This window comes from Anolis sagrei, chromosome 6, assembly GCF_037176765.1.
Source record: "Anolis sagrei isolate rAnoSag1 chromosome 6, rAnoSag1.mat, whole genome shotgun sequence".
Lineage (NCBI taxonomy): Eukaryota > Metazoa > Chordata > Lepidosauria > Squamata > Dactyloidae > Anolis > Anolis sagrei.
Window position 1 is genome coordinate 113,621,479 of NC_090026.1, and position 21,185 is coordinate 113,642,663.

At 38.4% G+C, this 21,185-nt stretch overlaps 1 protein-coding gene across 13 annotated transcripts in view; it reads right to left on the reverse strand.

Moving 5' to 3' along the window:
* The window catches only part of PARD3 (par-3 family cell polarity regulator), a 620,400-nt gene that overhangs the window by 223,453 nt on the left and 375,762 nt on the right, over positions 1-21,185 (reverse strand). For 8 of the 13 annotated variants that reach the window (XM_060782524.2, XM_060782531.2, XM_060782530.2 and 5 more), the window contains 2 exons: positions 17,726-17,851; positions 11,205-11,243 (listed from right to left, as the gene is read on the reverse strand). In XM_060782524.2, the coding sequence (XP_060638507.2) occupies positions 11,205-11,243; positions 17,726-17,851 (165 nt within the window). The remainder of the gene's footprint in view (positions 1-11,204; positions 11,244-17,725; positions 17,852-21,185) is intronic. The other 5 variants (XM_067470360.1, XM_067470359.1, XM_067470358.1 and 2 more) reach the window with 1 other exon arrangement.

The following is a 21,185-nucleotide window of genomic DNA, read 5'->3' on the forward strand; positions in this document are numbered from 1 at the left end:
CTGACAATGGAGGCCTAGATCACTGCCATAAGTAAGCAGGCCTTTTTTCATCTTTGCCAGACAAGGAAATTGGCATCCTACCTTTCGGTAGAAGCACTGGCAACAGTAATCCATGCAACAGTCACCACGAGGTTGGACTATTGCAACACCTTATATGCCGGCCTTCCGAAGTCAACAACCCAGAAGATTTGGATGGTCCAAAATGCAGCAGCCAGGCTGCTAGCGGGATCATCTATAAGATCCCATATTACACCAATTCTGCAACAACTGCATTGGCTACCAATAGAACATCGGATCTCTTACAAGATACTGATCCTGACATTTAGAGCTCAAAATGGCCAAGGACCTTTATATCTTAGGGACCGCCTCATTCCTTTTTTCCATCAGTGGTTACCTTGATCCACCCAAGAAAATCGCCTATACATACCGGGCCCTAGGGAAGTACACCTGGAAGCTACAAGGCATAGAGCTTTTTTTGACCTATGCTCCAATTCTGTGGAACTCATTGCCTGCATATATTAGAGCAATATCGAAGTTGCGACCCTTTGTAAAGGCGCTCAAGACTTGGCTGTTTGGTTGTGCATTTAAGTAAAGGATCAGATCTACTTTGCCAAATAGTCACTGTTGAATGTTTTTATGTTGAATGTTTTTATATTGTGTAAATGCTATTTTAAATTGTAAGTCGCTCGGAGCACCTTGGTGGAGAGCAACTAATTAAGTAATAAAGTGAAGTGAAGTGAAGTAATTCCACTAGCATTTGCATATCCAGGCCATAATTCTCCCAGCATCGGGAAAAACTGGAACTTGACATGGAATATGGGTCATGCTTTATTTGTACAACATATTGGACAGAATTTGGGGATTTCACCATTGGCCATGTGAATTGATTGCACAGTTGTATATTTCCAAATGTCTCTCTAGTGTAGAAAAGATTAGTAATAATTAGTTAAGTTATTATTCAGACCATCTTTTCCTTCATTGCTGAAAAACGGAAAAGGATGTTTACACTATGCACAACCTGAGATTTCTGGGGGGAGGGGGGAGGGGAGAGACTCTAAGAATAATCACAGCAATATTGGGGACTATTAGGGCATTATTTGCAACAAGTTAATATTTTTCTCCCTCATATAGATGCCAAAATTGTGCCTTTTTCTCTTCCTCTTCCACATATTCCCAAAGGTACACCATCAAAGTCACTAAGCATGCTGAACAACAACAACAAGTCCCCACAGGTGAAGCTAAGAGACGGGTCAAAAACAGATTGGAAAGAAAGAAAACAAACACAGGGGGGGGGGATCAAAATTCGCAGTATTATCCCAGCTTTATTGACTTTTCAGGAGAAGGACAAAGGTTAACTGGCAGATGTTCCTCATATCGTAATTAACAATTTATTTCTATGCAATGTAAAAGATTAAGATAATTAGCCTCAGAAACAGAAATATAATGACAAATTACCAGTTCTCATATTGTGGTCTCTCTTTTTCACATTAAAATAATCACCATGGTTTACCAGAAGGTGCATCTGTTTCATTTTGGATAGGAGAGTAAAAAAATAGAAATTCTGAACTGCCATCTGGGAAGCCCATGAAGCCAAGTTGTGATGTGATCGCAGGAAGTTTCTGGCTACACTTACCTAGAATAATTTGGTAGCCAACTGTATCTTAGCTGGGACAGTCCAGAAGATATACATACTGACAGAACAGTTTCTTATATATAGTGCTGTAATTTAGACATAGAAATATAAAATATTTTCATGTAACAGGCCTCTAGAATCCTAATGATAAAAGTCTTTGGTGTAGGATATGGATCCCAAGACTTCCTACAGCATTCTTACTACTGATTCTATAATGATAAGTCTTATGCAGATAGACCCATATTTTTCTCATAATTTGGGACACGACAAGAACCTAGATTAGTTGGGGGTGCTGGTCCATACACAGTTGGCAAAAATCTAGGCAAGCAAATAGTCCAAATGCAGCTTAATAGACTGTGTGTTAAGTATTGTTGTATCAAATATCTTATAATTTGTTTTTGTTGTTTCCTTTTTTTGCTTTGAATTGTTTGTTTGTCACTGTACTATTGCTTTTAATTCAGTGTATACAGAAACTGGGTTAGCAATACAAGTTGTTTAGGGCAGAGGGAGATATGGCAATTGCAGGGTCACATGTCCTCATAGATGAAGAGAAAGGTGTTTAATACCTATCCCACCTTCCAGTCACCCTGCCAGCATGCCACTCAATAATTAAAACTGATCCAGTGTAATCTCACTTACAGAGTTGTTGGATACCAATTACAGTACCTAAGCCAGCTCTTATGTGTGATATTTTATCTGCAAAATGGTTGTTAAAAGCATCACAGTGAGGTACTGAAGATTCTAGCAATGTGTTTGAGAGGGCACCTGGGTTATGCCTCTCACCACTCTGAACAGTTCCGCTGGATGTGAATCTACAAACACAATTGTAAAGAAGTTGATTAGAAATTGTATGATTTTAACTGTATTTGTGTTTGGATTGGTGGCACTAATGCTGGAGCGGCCTAGCTGAGAGGATTGCGTTACCATGGAGACGATGCTGTAGAGAAGTGGGAGGAGCTTAGAGGGGAGAGTTTGAAAAACGACAGTTTAAGTTCAGTCAGAGTTAGGGTTTTGGAGTCGGAGTTAGCAGTTGAGAGAGAGAGAGTGGGAAGTAGAGAAGCAGTGTTTGTGAATAGTCAGAGGTTTCTTCAGTTTAGGAAGGCTGAAGGGGAAACCTAATTAGTTTCATTAGTTAGAGAGGACTAATAGAAGCTTGTTTAGATCACTAGTTAGAAATGAACTAGAGATCTGGGGTTTGATCACGGAAGGATCAAACAGGAAGGCTATTCACCTCAGGAAACATTGTTTAAGAAAGTGCTTCACCACAGTAAAAATCAATTACAAGTTGTAACATCCAGAAGTGTGAACTGTATTGCAACCAAGTTACATGTAAAGTTCTCAAAGTATTTCCAAGTTTATCAACAGCCTGCAACCATACGCTTTGTTCAAAATAAACTTGTTCTCTTTTGTTTGAAGACTGCCTCATCTCCATTAATTCTGCGTCCAGTGTGCCATATCTCCCAATAATACCTCACATCACACATTGGTGGCACCATTAAGAGTAATAAATAATAAATCGTCCCTCCTCTCTCCTAACTCGTTACAAATTGGTGGCAGATGGTGGGATCCGTTTAACAACTGATCAAGTGCCTTAAGACTACTTTGAAAATAATTTGTGAGGTAAAAGTTATTGAAATACGGCTACCAGACGACAGAAGAAGATTACCTCAGAAGCAGGCAATATGGTGGATACCAAAGCTGAAGAGACAGATGTAGTGACAGTTAGAGAGTCACAGCCAAAAGTAGAAAGGGAAGAAGTTATGAAAACAGCTGAGGTAGAACAAAAGGAGGCTGAGAAAGAAAGCATGACTGAATTAAAGAGCGAACATGAGAAGTTGACTATGGCAATACAAAAGTGGGATCAAGGCCATGTACATGAAACATACATAATTTTAAAAGATACAGAAGTGCTGAGGAGTGACTCAGACTTAGTTTTGACAATGGCGGCATGTTTGAGGCGCAGAGGAGATTTAAACAGTGCCATAGAAGTTGTGGCACAAGCTGTGGAATGGCACCAGGAATTTCAGCCAGGGACTCCAGGCCATTTGTCCCTCATCAAGAGAGCCACAAGGCTCGCAAAAGTAGCCAGGAAGGTGACACAAGAAGATGAGAAAGACAAAGATGGAGGAGCTGCCTCTGGGCTGGATGGCGTGGCTAAAAAGATTGAAAACTGAAGAATGACGTGTGAGGAGGAGAAATATAACAACAAAAGCCCTGATCAAAAAGCCATGTGTTTCACCATACAACAGGATGGGGATGAGAATCCAGAATCTAGCACTACGGTTGCTGAGCTTATTAAGAAGACAGGAGGAGTCAGAGAAATTCAACAGGAACAAAGAGCAAAAGAACAACCCTATAGATTTATTGCTGAAGATGGTGTTCCAAATATAAAGTCAGAAGTGTACAGCCAGAAGAGACCATGCAAACGAGGAACAAGCCCTGCAGCAGAGCCGATTCCAGTGGCTGATTATTTGAGAGCCAGTGAAGAGAGTATAGAAACAATAGGTCTGGAAAGACAAGTGATAAACTCTGAGGAGAAAGAGGAATCCTTGACCTTAAAAGATATATTACCTTCAGCTCCACGTAAAGAAATTACCTCAACCAAACTTTGTGACAAAGACCATGAGACACAATCAAAAGAGAAAGTTAAAGGAAAACAAACTCTGGATGTGACAGTAGAAGCTGATGCGAGTTCAGAATATCCAGGGGTCTTCTGTGAAACAAAGATCCATACACCTGAAGGGCTAATTGAAGTTAAGATGACTTCTAGACATGATTCATCCACTATAAAAGTTCCAGATGATCATACAAAAGAAGTTCTAAAGAATGGAACTATAGCTGAAGATAAGAGTTTAAGTGAAACTTATCAAAGAGCTGGCATCAACAAAATGATAAATACAAGATTATACCCTATGACAGATGATGGTGAAAAAGAGAGACATTTTGTTGAGAGTAAAACATTAGATCAACTCTTCCTTACTAACTCTGAACATGTCGATAAGCCTACATCTGAGGAGAGGGTGAGCAGAAAAAGAAGATTTGGCCATGTGTCGGAAGAGAGATCTCCTTTATCCTTGAACAAAGAAGAAAGAAAGAATAAAAGCCGAGCTGATGGATTGACAGGAGAGCTGATGTACGCAGACTGTATTGGTGGTGATAAAAAGAAAAAGCTGCAATTTCTAGATTTAGAAGTTTGTCCAGATAGCAGTGATGAGCTTGCCATGAAGAGGGACAGTATTCGTGTTCGTTCTTCCAAGGACAGTGAATTCTCTTCAGTGCCAAGAAAAGATGTTCGAGGAATTCCAGATACTTCACTAAAATCTGATGCTACATTAAAGCAAGCTGTTGTTCAAGCCCTGGAACTCGATGGAAACAGAACTGTTCCTGATAATTGGAAGGTCAGATTAAAAGAAGAAACCCCAGCAGCAAAAAAGAGAGCAGAAAAGACTTGCAGACGTCGTGTGAGAAAGAAAACCGTATCTCCAGGTCATCGAAAAGACATCAAGGGACAAAAGAAGAAACGAAGAAGTGGAAGAAAGAAGTTAAAAGATCATCATAAAGAGACATTGCTGTGGACAGTTGGTCCAATACAACCGAGGTTGTGTTTGAACCATGGGACATTGGACACTAAGACACCTATGTCAACGATCAAATGTGGGAGTTTAACTATTGTGTGGGCTATTAACAAATTGGGACCATATGTATGGAGAAAAGTTGTGATATGATATATAGATAAAAGTCTTATAAATTGACCAAACTAGGTAGAAGGTCAATTGTATATGTTAATGGGATAGAAACACGTTTGGACAAGGATATTTGATGTTGATATGGAGAATTGAATAAATGCAAGAGGATTTAAAGATAAAGTTAATGAAAGGTAAAGTTGTGTGTCTTAGGTAAAGACAGAAATCCATTTTGAGAAAATGTTTTAAAGGTAGAACCAGTCTTCAAGAGAAAGATTTAGGTCTAAGATAGCAGCCTCTAAGATAAAGAGTGCTGGGTTTGGGGGCTTCTATAGGTGATAAGAGCCCAGGGGACAGGCAAACTGTAAAGGTGGGAATTGGGAGTTGGAGGCTCCACAATTTCACTTCAATGTATAGTATACTGAGGGATGTAACTATGTCAAGGTGGACATCTTGTCATAGACATGGAGGATGACTCCAGGATAGTTTTATTCAGGTAAGCTATATAGATATAGGTTTAGTGTTAGCCTGTTAGTTCCATTGGAAGGTGTTTCATCAATACTGATTCCATGGAAAAGGATTTAACTTTTAAAATCTAATGTATGTGTAAGGTAGTGTAATATTAAAATGTGGTAGGTATATACGTTTTATAATAGGCAATAAATATTTACAAATATATATATAAAAATAGAAATGTTTAGATAGATTGTTTATATGAAAAACGTTAAAAATGTGAGACTTTGATACCACATCCATAGATGATACTAGAATTTCGTAAGGTTAAAGGTTTGTATGTATGAATTATAATGTATTTAACCATAATATGTTTGCATTTCAGAAATATTGTATATTTAGATATTGTTGGATAATTTGTGGAATTAATTTTGCCCATTCCGGGACTGAGAATGATCCAAACATAATTTTTTCTGGGGGGGAAGGTGTAAAGAAGTTGATTAGAAATTGTATGATTTTAACTGTATTTGTGCTATCCTCTCGCCCCTGCTATTTAACATCTACGTCCACTCGTTACAACAATGCTTGCAGAAAGGAAAGCTTTCTTAATTGCAAGTATTGCCACCTTAGAGGAGCAAAGGTGCCCTCTTGTTACATAAAAGTTGAGTTTTCCATCATCTGCTCTCTATTCATTGTCCTTCCTGTTTCATTTCTTTGAGGTTCTCTGTATACCAGGGAGCCTGTTCTGTCAAGGGTCAGAGAGGACATTTGGAAGTGATTGTGTCAATAGCCCTGGTTAGATTTTTGATTTCACTTATTGAACAGGGATTCAACAGGATTGTTGGTGATGTCAACCATAGAAACATCTAAGGCCTCCTGGAATCTCAGAGGATCCATTAGCCTTTGAGGGAAGACCATTTTAATAGGCCCTCCATCCTTGCAGGGGTAGGTTGTAGCTGTGATACTAGCCCTGACCAATTTGAAAATTGCATAAAGGGTATGACCTGCTGAACACATTGTCCAGACACTAACAGGGATAGGCCCATGTTTGTCATGGATACCATGTACTCCTGAGCTGCACCTGACGAACTGGCCTTCAATGGTATCTTGAAATCACCCACACTTAGTGTGATTCAGCTTCCTAGTAGGTAGGAAGCTGAATCACACCTGGTTCAAAATACAGCAGCCAGATTGGTTACAGGAACATCTAGGAGTGAGCATATTTCACCTATCCTAAAGTCACTCCACTAACTGCCAATTAGTTTCTAGGGAAAGTACAAAGTGGTTTTGATCTTTACATGGTTTGGGTCCAGGTTACTTAAAAAATCTCCTTCTCGTGTAAAATCCTCCCCACACACTGAGGTCCTCTGAGGGACATCTGCTCCAGCCTGCCAGAACCCGACTGGCAACCACCACGCAGAGGACCTTTTCATTGGCTGCCCCAAGACTGTGGAACAACCTGCTGGAAGAACTCCCACAGCTAAAGGAGCTGTGGGAATTTTAAAACCATGTAAAAACTTATCTCTTCTGGCAGGCCTGCCCAGACAGTCTTTAAGCACAATTTTTAATGCATTGACTTTGTTTAATCTCTATTTTGTGTATTTAAATATGTAGATTTTATATAAATACATTTTAATATATGCATTTCTAGTGTTTTGCATTGTTTATCTGTTTTAATTATTCTGTAGTCCGCCTCAAGCCATGAGAAGAAGCAGTAAGATTTGGCCACGGTAGTCCACGCTCTGGTTACATCCCGTTTAGACTACTGCAACGCTCTCTACGTGGGGTTGCCTTTGAAGACAGCTCGGAAGCTCCAACTAGTCCAACGCTCGGCAGCCATGATTTTAACAGGAGCGGAGCGCAGGGAGCATACAACCCCCCTGTTGCGCCAACTCCACTGGCTACCGATCTGCTACCAGGCTGAATTCAAAGTGCTGGCGTTGGCCTTTAAAGCCCTAAACGGTTCCGGCCCAAGCTACCTATCTGACCGCATCTCTGCCTATGAACCCACCAGGACTTTGAGATCTTCCGGGGAGACCCTGCTCTCGATCCCGTCTGCTTCTCAAGCTCGGCTGGCGGGGACGAGAGAGAGGGCCTTCTCGGTGGTGGCTCCTCGGCTGTGGAACGCCCTTCCTGCGGACATTAGACTGGCACCATCTCTAATGGTATTCCGCAAAAAGGTGAAGACCTGGATGTTTGTGCAGGCGTTTGAGTAATTTAGTGCAATCTGGTAATGGAACATAGGAATGGAACAATGGACGACGAACCTGGACTACGCTTGGATGATGAGAAGACTGGGTACGGTTGTTTTTTGTAATAATTGTGCATTGTAATTGCTTATCGGTAATTTATGGATAATGTGTTAAGTCAATTGTTATATGTTGTATGGAACCACTGCTGTTTCTACTGTTTTTACTGTTTGTGAACCGCTGTGAGTCGCCTTCGGGCTTGAGATACAGCGGTATATAAGCAAAGTAAATAAATAAATAAATAAATAAGAAATATATTATTATTATTATTATTATTATTATTATTATTATTATTATTTTACTGACACAAAACCACAGTATGTCACAGCAAACAAGATCTACATGCTGGATTGTTTATTATTAGTATTAGATAAACAACAAGATTAGTACACAGCAAACAAGATCACTATGCTGGCTTTTATATTGGATCACATGTCCAACACTTCCCAAGTGTTTAGGACTGTATGGTGTATCGGCGAATAATGCATGCAGATCCCAGTAGGGTGGCCTTTTGCAGCTGACAGATATTAATTTTGTCAGTGCAGATTATTTTCAAGTGCTGGCCAAGGTCTTTAGGCACTGCACCCAGTATGCTGATCAACACTGGGACCACCTTTACTGGCTTGTGCCTGAGTCTTTGCAGTGTGATCCTTAAATCCTCTTATTGTGTAATAATAATATCATCATCATCATCACTTGTGTGGATGAAACACACAGGAAGGGAAAGAAAAACATAACTTTTTGAATATTCAGAAGGTGGGAGGAAATGAAAGGAGTTGCTTACTATTACTGCCACTACTGCATTGATGTCATAGTCACTTTTCAAAATTCATCCTGAATATCCATGCTGTCATCGCTCAACAAAGACTCACATAAGTCAAATGATGATAGAGTCCTAGCAAAATCATGACTTCGTGCAATGCTGAAGAAAATGTCCCTCACTACAATAAAGCAAGTAAGAATTCTTACATGGTGGAGATATTGATAGCCTTGAAAAAGTTCAAAGTAAAATTACACTGGGATTTTTTTCTTTTAGAGAACCATTTAGAGTTCCTAACAAAAGGCACTTTTATCTCACACTGCAAATATTTGTGATGGCCTGTGCTTCAAAGCTGGAAGAACCTAATTTTGTTTTAGTGATTCGCCAATCTCCTGTGATTCTCCCAGCATCCTTATTGCTACTATCTTCACTAAGCTTTCTTCCGCTGTCAAACTCATGACAGCAACTCGCGCTGAATTCACTACTAACAGCACAAGAGAGACCAGAAAGCTTGTTACCAAACAACAACAGCAAGAACAATAAAATAAAATAAAACATAGAATCAGAAAGAGTAGGTGAAGGATCTGACAAGAGCTAGAAAAGCCAGAAGGGGAATGATGCAGAACCAAGTGGAAGGGAGAAAGGCAGCCAAGTAACAATGCAGAACACTCAAAATGAAGTTCAAGATATTGATTTCCTGCTGGAAAAAAAAGATATGCAAAAGATATTAAGAAGCAAGGCAGAATTAAAAAGAAATACACCTATGCTCTCCGCCACTGATATTCATGTCATACAAAAACTGCCATACATATATATTTTCAATCCCCAAGCAGTGTACTGAAAAATATGTGATCCAGCTTGTAATAATATATTCATGTTGTTGTTTAGATTGTTTGGCAGATTGTTAGCAGTTGGCTCACCTGAAAAGCACACGGAATACCTACTATTTCCCTGCCACAAGATGGTAAGAGAACAAGCACAACATCTAGATTTCTGAATAATTTTAGAAAGGTTTGGCTTAAACAGGCAAAACAAAAAGCTTATCAGAATCTATATCACATGGGTTTCAGTCTGTCTTGATCAAACAGTCTTGAGAAGGCATGGGCAAACTTTGGTCCTCCCGGTGTTTTGGACCAACTTCCACAATTCCTAAGAGCCTACTGGCTGTTGGGAATTGCAGGAGTTAAAGTCCAAAACACCTGGAGGGATGAAGTTTGCTCATGCCTGCTCTTGAGCATACTCTTGAGCATATCATTAATCTTCCGTTAAACCCAAATGTGGGCCCTCTCATTTTATTATGCCACTATAGTAACTACTCAACAGAATGTGATACGGAAACTTATGTTTAGTAAGATAAAAACAGATTGTGTAGCACATTTGGTCCTACCGTTAGGCAGAATGAGATAACTGCCTGATGTGGGTTTTTATGACATTATACATAAATATTGGCTATTTTGTTCTTTACTGTTATATATTTACTGGAAAGGAAAAGAGGTGCACATAAGATTTTTAACTCAGGGATCAAAATAACCTGATTACTTGAGTACCACACATTCTGAGAACTTCACATGCTTCACACCATCCAACAAAATGTCTTCGTCCAACCTTCTTCCTCTCTAAAACACCCTTCTTTTAAAAAAATCTCGAAGAAACCTTGCAAAGGAATGAGAAAATGCTGATTTATGGTCAGATAGATTTGCTTTAAATCCCCTGAAAAGCTGCCATTGTACAAGAGATGTCCCTATAAGGAGATCCTTTGGAATACTGATTTAACCTGGACAGGAAATGCTTCCATTGCAGGACTTTTTAAAATAGCATTATAAAAATACAATGTAAAATAAGGAGAACATGTACAGAACTGTAAAGACTAAATAAACAAAAAATCTTCATGCTTTGAGTTGCTCATATAATAAATAATGTATGATGTTCCTCCATCTGAAATATGTACAGTACTTGAATGTAGAATCTGCTACTCTGGAGTAAATCCAATATTTCTTCTGAAGCAACACTAAAGTTGATTTTTAAGTATGTAATAAGATATGACAGTTCAAATTTTGAGGAGTGGTTCATTTTGGAGCATTTTGCTGTTGTCTGAAAGCTTTAACTAGCTCAGTTTCTGGGAACTAAATCACTTTCTTTTTTGTAAAACCAGTTTGTTTGTGTCTTAATCAAAGTGTGCTCCAATTACAAGCAGAAAACTATCACTCTCCCTATAAGGTAAAGTATGCCAAGTGACTTGAAGACACATGCACACACCAATCTGAAATAAGTGTAAAGAATAACATGAGATGCAATTTAAAGCTGGAGAGAGCCCCCTACAGCATCTATCATGAATGGAATTATATGCTGAAAAACCTCCTTTGATGGAATAATGCAACATTCAAAAACCACCACCACTGTTGACATGCCAAAGACAAAACTCTTACCGTTTCCTTTGGAATTTGTGACTGGGTTTGTTCAGTATTCTAAAAGAAGTGAGGGGGAAAAAATTAAAATAAGAACAAAGCTTTTAAAAAGGCATTTGAAATCTCTTCCTCCGAGAAAGAGGAAGACAAGCAAGTGATTTGATATTCAAATGGAGTGCAAAAGCAAGAACCGCAGAAGTTGTTATCCTCCCTAATGAGAAATCTTCTACCAGCAAAGCAGGATACATCACCACCAAAACTATAATAAAAAGATCCAAGACCCACAAGTGACACTTTGTACGAGTAAACAAATGAATGCAGGTTAAGCATTTTCCTACTGTTCCCATTTCATCTTGGGTTGTGAGACTATGTTTCCATCCAGTGCTGACATTTGCAGAAATGTATTTCACATATTTTTCCTATCCATTGGTACAATTCACTAAATTTCTGAATGTTTCCTCTTGGATTAAAATATATTTCTCCACATTTTTCTCAATTATGGCCAATTTAGCCATTCACATTTGAAATATACACATTTTGTATGCACTTTTTTAACAAATTCTCTGTAAGCATTATAACAACTGATATGGTTACAGAAGAAATGGAGGTCATTCTTTCATCACACTGACCACTACCACCAGGGCCTTTAAGATCTTACACAACTACCAAAAGAAGACACATATTGCTGAAAGGGGAAGGATGCTGTGAAGACCTGTCACTCTAATGAAGATCCAGACACTACAGAAGAGAGAGGAAACAGACTATTTTAAGAAGGTTGCAGACAGTTGTGATACCAAGGGAATGGTAAAGTGAAGTTCCCTGTCCTTGAATGTAAGGGTCTGAGGTGCCTGTGCAATACTTCTTACTATGGCTGCAATTGAGGAAATTCTGGCTGTGCTCAGTCTTCAACAAATTATTACAAATGGTTTTCCATAAGCACATACACAGAGAAAGAGAGAGAAATGGGCCTCCAGTCCGACATCCACTCCAAGAGACCTCCAGACAGACATCATTTCCCTGGGCCTAAAGCCAGCACACTACAATATTAATAAAAAATGGAAAATCATGATCAAAAGGAAATCATTGTTTCTTTTGATCCATCATTACTAGGCTTTGGGAAGGAAACATGAAATCCTTGGAGGGGGGTTGTTGGAGGATAGTAGTGTTGACTGTCTCAGAGATCATTCTGGTGAAGAAATTCGTCCTTTAAAATGTTATTTGGAGAGAAGAGAGAGAGAACTGAAATGGTTGAGGATCACGCCTACCATGTCCCACACCCTGGAAAGTTCACCTTCCTTGGAAAATGAAGAACACTTATAGCAGATATTCAGGAAAATGGAGGTGGAGGAGAGAACTCCAGTTCTCCTTATGACCACCAGAAGCTGTTGCTGAATATCTTGGATTTATGACCCTTGGTTTACTCACTGACTTCTTTGTTTGGACTTTGTTCTGATTTACAGCTTCATAACCTCAAGTATTCAATACTTCAAATTTTGTTTTAGATTTTAAACTATTGAAAGAGCTGGACAGGATCCTAGATGGGGCTTTTAATTCTTTCTTGTTTGCCTACTTCATATTTTTCAAGGGAAGGGGGATTTTAAATTTCATTCAAGTGTTGTTATTCAACCTGACGCACCTGACAAATGTGTTGACAGGACAGAATAACTTGGACGATACATGAACACCCTTCGATGGCAATTCTTTGGAGTGGATCATCCTGGGATGATGGAGAGAATGACTTTTGTATTTGTGCTATTTTATCACTCTTTTTTATTTTGGATAGCATTGTGATGTTACTAACTAACTCCCCCCCCCCTTTTTTTTTTTTTTTTTTGCATTCCACACTTCATTTGGAATTATATTTTATGTGCTTGCATAGTATCAGTTAATTCAAGAAAAACATGCTCTGATGTAATTTCTTATGTTTGTATTAAATCTTCTTGGGTCAATTTTATTCCTTTTTAAAGTGTATGTCCTGGATACTAACTGAGCAAAGTTAACAGCAAACAAAAGCATCTTTCCATAATTTTTTATCACTTACTTTCAATGGCATGTATAGACATAATATACATTTTACATTTATTGCCAACCAGACCAAACACAACACCTCTCCTATGAGACGGGCAGTTTTAATTGATCTCCCACATGCAGACAAAGGCAACTAGTGCTTGTCAAGGGGGAATTACTTGCTAGAACCACAGCAGTTGACAAAGACAGAAAACAGAGCCAAGAAATCTTTATTCCCTTAAATAAAAAGGGGGAAGAAGAGATTTCATTTTTGGCACAACAAAACATATACAGTGAAACTCGCCAATCATCTCCTAATCCTCAATCTTAAGCAAAATTGTGCTGCTTTCTCATGACCTCTTCCAAAATATTGGCCACTTGGGCTGAAATGAATACAGCCGCATGTTGGCAAAAGGATTATGAAGTAAAGGAAAACTTTAGACAACTGCAGCAATCAAAATCTGGTCCTGGAAATTTGGTTGTGTATACTAACTCTCATCAGACTGGAATCATCCTTGTGTCAAGCACACAATTTGTATCCATATTTTCCAATAAGAATGGAGCTTCAGTGTGCAAAAACATCTTTCAACTATTACTGATCAAAAAATATAAGACTTTCATTATATACAATACAACTCTGTATGAAACAGAATGTCGGATTGTGTCATATGACATATATGAGCCTTCCCACTCCTGAAAGTTATTAGATGGAATGAAGGGTGTGCAATTACTCTGGGCAACAGAGTTGTAAAGCAGAAATGGCAGCCCACAAACTGTTCCCCCTAATCCCCCTGAACTTTCTCAGTGTGACCTGAGCACCCCAAGGATTGGCAGGTGTCATTGCCTTATTGGCAGTGAGCTATGAGTCCAAATGCTTTCTGTAAAGAAAATGGAGGGAGGCTACCACATTCTTCTCTGCATTATACAGCAAAAAAAATGGACGAGCCCTAGATCAAATCATGTCTGTAATTCCTTCCGTTAAAAGGATAGATCAGTAGGAGAGTTAAGGGAATAACATAATATAGGATTGGGTTGTTGTAGGTTTTTTCGGGCACATAGCCCGAAAAAACCTACAACAACCCAGTGATTCCGACCATGAAAGCCTTTGATAATATAGGATTGTTCCATATTGTAGAATGATCTTGCCTAGAACCTTCTCTGCATGTTTTCAGAAGATAGACAACAGAGGTTGATTATCCCTTATCCAAAATATTTGGAAACAAGTGTTTTGAATATTGGATAATTATGGGATTCTAGAATACCCATATTTCCATAAACTTAATTAAATATTTTGGGGATGGGACCCAAGCATAAGCACAGAATTCATTTGTTTCATATACTCCTTATACACAGAGCTTGAGGGTAATTTTGTACACAATATTTGTAATAATTTTGTGTATGACACAATGTTTTTGTACACTAGACCACCAGAAAGCAAAAGTTCAACTATCTAACACAATCATGTGGATGATTCTGGATTTTAGAATTTCAGATACTCAACCTACATTTGCTTCAGCACCTTATTTCAGTCACTTTACAATGGCTTCTATTTGCTAGCAACTGTAGTTTTTTTAAATGTCATTATTGCACTGATATTAAAATATATTATAGTGTTTTAGAGTGTGAGATTCTTAAAGTGTATGCCTGAAGGACATGAAACCATGTTTCAGAATAAATTACAATGAAATTAATTAGCATGTTGACATCACTGTTAGCTACAATTTCAGCTTCCCAAATATATAGCTTTTCTGGCTAGATGTAGAAAACACCACATAAGAAAGAAAAGAAAAGAAAAGAAAAGAAGAAAAAGGACAAAAAGGACAAAAAGAAATCGCTCTTTACAATCAGAGTCCAATTCTTACATTGAAAAAAATCTTACGAGATTTAATTGAGGAGATATTCCACGCATAATTTTCCCTATTAATGACTTATTATATAATTTAGGCAAGAGAAGGAATTGTTATTTTATTGGTCCCCTACACTAGCAGGAAAAAGTGATAGATGCTTGTGAATGATAATGAAAATCCTAGGTCATGAAAACCACTTTGCTCTTTTATTCTTTATTAGCTATTTACGTTAAATATGGCTGCTATGTTGTTAATTTTTAATGCAAAGTTTTGCTGTCATAACAAATAAAGTTTTATCACTGATAAGCCTGCAAATTTAAGACTTGCCCATAAGAGGTTATCACCCAGGTTAATTAACCAGCCTTTATGGATAAAATCATAATTAAAAATCAGTTAGTCAATTTCAGTTTATGCTGAATACTATAACAATTATGGTCAATTAACTGACACACATTTGAGTAAAATCGCTTTGTGACTTAAAAAATAACATAAAAGGTCAGCACCATTCAATAACACATGGTTCTACCTATTTTACTTGGTGACTTCTTACAATACACAGCAACATATTCTGAAACTAGTGAGACTCGCTAGGGAACACTGGATAAATCGTTCCATCTGAGGAGCATCCATTATGGTAAGCATCTTGTGTACTTGATATTTTTTATATGACCAGTATTCTCAATAGTTGTTTAAATGGCACACTGAACAGGCAAATCAGATTTTCAGTCAGTCTCACAGCCACCATGTTACTACATAATTAGTATTCACTTTTTTTTTAATTGATTTTTAAGCCAAATATCCAACTACTTTAAAAACATAAAACATCAAGGTTTGCTTAGAGATCAAAGTGGGTTATTTATGATGTTGTTTTCTTTTGACTTCTATTGTATCCTTCATAAACCTATGTTTTGGCTAAGGCAACTAGTTTTCGTATTTCTAAAGATGGGGATCATCCTTTTCTTTTGACTCCGGCGAGCACTGATAGATGTTATGTGACAATAGTATGCATATATATTAGCACACATACCAGATATACATTCTATTTTTGAAGAAGTAGCTATGCTCAGCTCTTGCAGAATAAAAAGGAAAAAGACAGGGAGAGGAAAAACAAGAAATGTGGCATCACCTTTATGGCTAACTGGTTTTATTTTAGCATTAGCTTTCACAGATATAACCCCAGATGCAGTAGCAAGTGATACTAAGGAATCAGGTATAAAGTATATGCATACAGTTGTGGCAGTGGGACAGAATGTAATAGGATCCAGAAAGTTTAATGTATAAGGTGATATAAGTCCTTCCAATATTTTACCATGACCATATAGTGTTGCTGCGTGAAAGCAATAAATTTACTTACCAAAAGTCAATTTCCCTCTTCCAAACATCTGGCCATAAAGGTGATGCTGCTGCATTTCTACTCCACTCCCGACCCCTCATTTTGAGAAACCAGCACTATTTTCACTTGACATCAAATCATAACAGAAAGCAAAATTTTAACAGCCCAAATGTCCCTAGTTTGATCTTGTCTAAATCTTGCCTAAAACATCATAAGTAGAACTGAGGAGTTCCTCTCTTTTCAACAAACACTAAAGCAGAATATCCACATCCCAATTCTGAAATTTGGTCCCCTCCATACCAAGCAATGATTTACAGCTCTAGTTGCAACCAGAGCAGGCCAGATCCATTGCCGAGTGGGCAGCAAATCCACTCTTGATTTCACTACAGCATCTTCTGCAGATGGATACCAAATCTCAAAAGGGATCAGTTCAAACACAGGGAGAGTTCGTGCACAACTCAAAGGAGTGGTAATGAAATCAAAAATAAATTTTGTACCCCCATAGCAATAGATCTACCAGCTGCTCCTGTTATCCAAGGCACCAGTGAGACATGAAAGCAGCTGGCTTCTGTTCTGGTCTTAAGAAGAATTTCTGAAGGAAAATATTAGATGATTTGTTATACAGAAATGAATTAAGAAAGGAAGAAGTCCAAATCCCCAAGAATATGAACTTTAGTTGCATCATTGTTCAAAGCCTTGGAGTACATAGATCTGGCATAATGGTCAGGCCCAGGAGGTTTAAGTACTCAACAACATCTGTATCTATCTCACTGTTCTTAATAAAAGAAACAAACAAAAATACTTTGCCATAGACAATTATTGTGACACCATTAGTGCCCATTCTGTGGAACAGTTAGTCTACGTACAGTGGTACTTTTCATTTCAGTTAAATTATACAAAAGGCATTATGTGAATCACCTTGCTAAATTAACAACAGTGGGGTTTCTCTGCCTCCTGGGGATATAACTGTTGTATTAAAAACAACTTTTTTTGCCAATACAAGTTCCTCTTTTCTAAAACTGTATTTTCACATCCTGCTTTGAATTAATGTAAAATGGTCTGAGAGAAAGGGAGAGAGAAAGCATGACAAACAGCAAGCTTTCCAACAGGGACACACAAGTGTAAAAGACATAGAATAATCCAGTTGTCTGTGGGCACTGAAGCAAAGTCTATGCAACAGCTTATAATTTGTATTTGCTACCACCTGTGATTTCAAAGCATTAGTTCTCACACGGGAAATATAATAGAGGCTCCATTCCCGGCCACACATGTGTTAACAGCAGGCCTTCAGACTATTTTGCTCATATCCATCTAAAATGCCTTTGCCACTGTGAAAAGTAAAATAAAATACACACCAGTTCCCTTGGATAGAATATTTCTTGGCGTAAAATGAGAAGGTTGACTGTCCCTCCCATTTTGGTGCTTCTCAGCAGGGAAACAACTTCTTCTTGGGTTTTCCCAGTTAAGTCCACACCATTGACCTGTAACAGAAGGCGGGGGGGGGGGGGGGGGGGGGTTAGATCACATTGCCAACACCTACAGCAGAACTTCCCCCAAGAAGTAAGACCCTTTTGTTTGAGCAATAATCCTTCCCTGTATTCAAGGCTGAAATCTTAGGCACTTTATTTGGGAGCAAGTCCAATTCCAATCAGTTTGACTTAAGCATGGATGGGATTAGTCTGCAGCTGAAATCAATTACTTTCATGATGGTGGTGAGGTCACTTTTCTATTGAGCAAATAGTCAATGTGTACATCAGTGTCACATCTGAGCGAGTGTGGTCAACTGCAGGGAGGATGAGATGTAATACACACACACCAGAAAAAAGAAACACCCACTATCTGCACATATAGTCCTAAGGAGCACAGCAAAAATGCCTTCTTCATCCTGGCCAAAATGGTAATTAGAAGTAATTGGGAGTTTTCACACATTTCAGTGCAATGTGGGTATCTGGGATTTTGGGTGAATTGAAGGGAGGCTTCATGGGACTATAAAAATGGGATCCAGGAATCATATTTCATCAGCAAACTGCACCTTTCCCACCCCTGTTGGAAGGCCAGAATCCCACTGGTACATTGAACCACCAAATGTATTTAATCCATGGTCACCTAGCAGTGACAAAAGAAGAGAGTCAAAATCTTTGGGCTCTAAGCAACCTATCTCTCCAATGTGTTAGCTCTTTCATGGCTGCTACACTCAGTTCTTTGTCTTCTTTCTGCCACTGCCTAAGCCAATGATGTTAGGTGAGCATAGTACACTAATATGATCCCAGATGTTCAACACACTCTCCTGGTGTCCCTTGCTTTCTTTTCTACTGCTCTGTCTAATCTTTTACCCTTGGGCAAACTGGCAATCAGCTGCTTTCCTCATGTGCATGATAAGAACAAATTGTCTCTAAAAGTTATTAGACACAGGCTTTATCTCTGAGACAGACGACAAAAATACAGGTTATTGTGGACAGACAGTTACTAGCACTACCAATTGAAAGGGATTGTGAATCTATCCCATCTTTGCCTTCTTAATAGATTTATTTTTTGATAAGGGGGGGAAAGACATAGAACAAATAGAAAGAGCATTTTGGCAAACTAAGTTTGTTCTGTCTCTTTGAATCCTGTCTGCACTCTCACCAACAGGAAGTAAACATAATGGTTGGGTTGGGTGGTGGGTTTTCCTAGTAGCATAGTTCAGTCTGTCACTGTGATATGCTTTTATTTACTACTACGTTGCTATATTGATTGCATATATCTTATCCGAAATGCTTAGGAAACAGAAGTGCTCTGAATTTTGGAATATCTCCATTTGCATAAATGTATGTATTGAGATATCTTGGAGATGGGGTCAAAGTCTTAACACAACATTCATTTGTTTTATATACACCTTAAACACATAGGCCTGAGGTAATTTTATACATAATATTTTTTATAATTGTGTGCATGAAACAAAGTATGTGTATACTGGAACTTCACAAAGCAAATATGCCACTCTTTCAGAAATCCAGTTTGGGCTTTTGGAGTATTCTGTATGTTGGTGTTCCTGTTAAAGGACGCTCACTGAAGGATGCCTGTTAAAGGATGCTCATTCAGAGGTAGTAGCAAGAACATATGAAAGGAGCAATGAACTGCTTGCTTCTGCTCAAGGTCAGTCCTATTATTAGGTAGAGTGAAGTGACCACCTCAAGCAGCAGATATGAGGGTATTGTAAAGAGTGGGAAATCATTTTTAAATTTTTTTACAATTTCCAGAAATGAGGAGAGGGGCTTAAGAGATTTTCTGTCTCAGCTGCCTATATAATCTGGCAAGCTTTGGGTACTATTCTCTTTGATTTGGGATGGGCTGTAGAAAGACAACCATTTGTTTTTCGGCTTAATGAGCCAAATGGCTATGGCTATAATATTTTAAAAGAAATAATCACACATAAAAGTAAAATGACAACTTCCAAATGTAACAAAAACCCCAAGACACATCTAGATAGCAACAAGGGGAAGGGGAAAACACCTTAATTGAGAAAACAAAACACAACCCTCTCAAAATCTCCAGTAATTGTCAGATGCCAGGACAGCTGTGCTTGTTTGCCTGAAACATTTCAAAGTACACCAAGGATCATGCAAAGCCTTGGAGGATATAGTCAGTTTGAACGCACTGTTGACTGGGAAAGGAAAAATAACCTGGCTTGATGGAAAACATCAATGGGCTTTTCATATGCAATGAGAGGTCAGGTTGGCCAGTCAGTAGCAAAGCACAAAGGAACTCTGAGTAAACTAAAGCCAGCAGAAGTTAATGGAATGTGTCTCATAAAAAGCTAAAGGAAGTGGCTGAAGAAGAAAGAAAATCTGAGCATTTATCTTTGAGAATTCATTGATGTCCCAGGAGATTGGGGAAAGAGACAGATATGAATGTCTGCTCTTGCTGCTGCTACAGAAAGTCCAGAAAATTACAAAGAGTCACTTGCTTTGGTTTCAGTGCTCAACAAACTAAGACAAGTCCTGTCAGACTAAGCCGATCTCTGTCTTGGTGTGGAAGTGAATAAGGAACAACAAGACAAAAGATAAAAAGAAGACCAATGAAATAAATATTGTAAAAGCAATGGGTATTTAGTCATATGAAACTGAATGGAAAAAATATCAGCAAGAGTTAGGGTTAAGCAGCACACAACAAATAGATGAGTCTATCATTATCCAGTAAATGCCAATGGTCAGCATCACAGTTATCTCATGGGCATTTCTGCTATAGTCAAGATGAATTTGGAAATGTGGATCAATATTTTATGTCTTTACTGAGATTTCCACATCTGTCTTCAAATGGAAAGATTTCTTCTGTTGCCATGTTTCTATGGTCCTTTTCTTCTCATGAAGTTAGCTACCGAAGTAGCAAAAAATCTGATGGAGAAGGGCTCACTTCCAGCAGCATCTTGGAGCTCCTGATTGACAATTACAATTCCAACTTGCCATATTGCTCAACACCTCTGCCCTCAACTTCCTTGGTGAACTATGCAATGGGATCAGAACTGTTTTTAACCTTCCCTGGTGATATCTGCCGTAATTCAGTACTGGTCATTATTCTATGACTCTTAAGAGTTTGACAAATGTATCAAAACTGTACAAGGGCAGAAGAGAGCAATGGAAGTAATCAGAAATAGAGAACATTTGGTTTTCCAGGTGTGCTACAACTTTCATCTCTTTCACCCAACATGGTCACTAGTAGCCAAAGAGTTATAGTTAAAAACATCTGGAGAGCCAAACATTCCTCACACCCGAGTTAGTGGTGGGATTTTCCTCATCAAAATAATTGATAAAAGAGGTATTTTTTTTTCAATTAAGT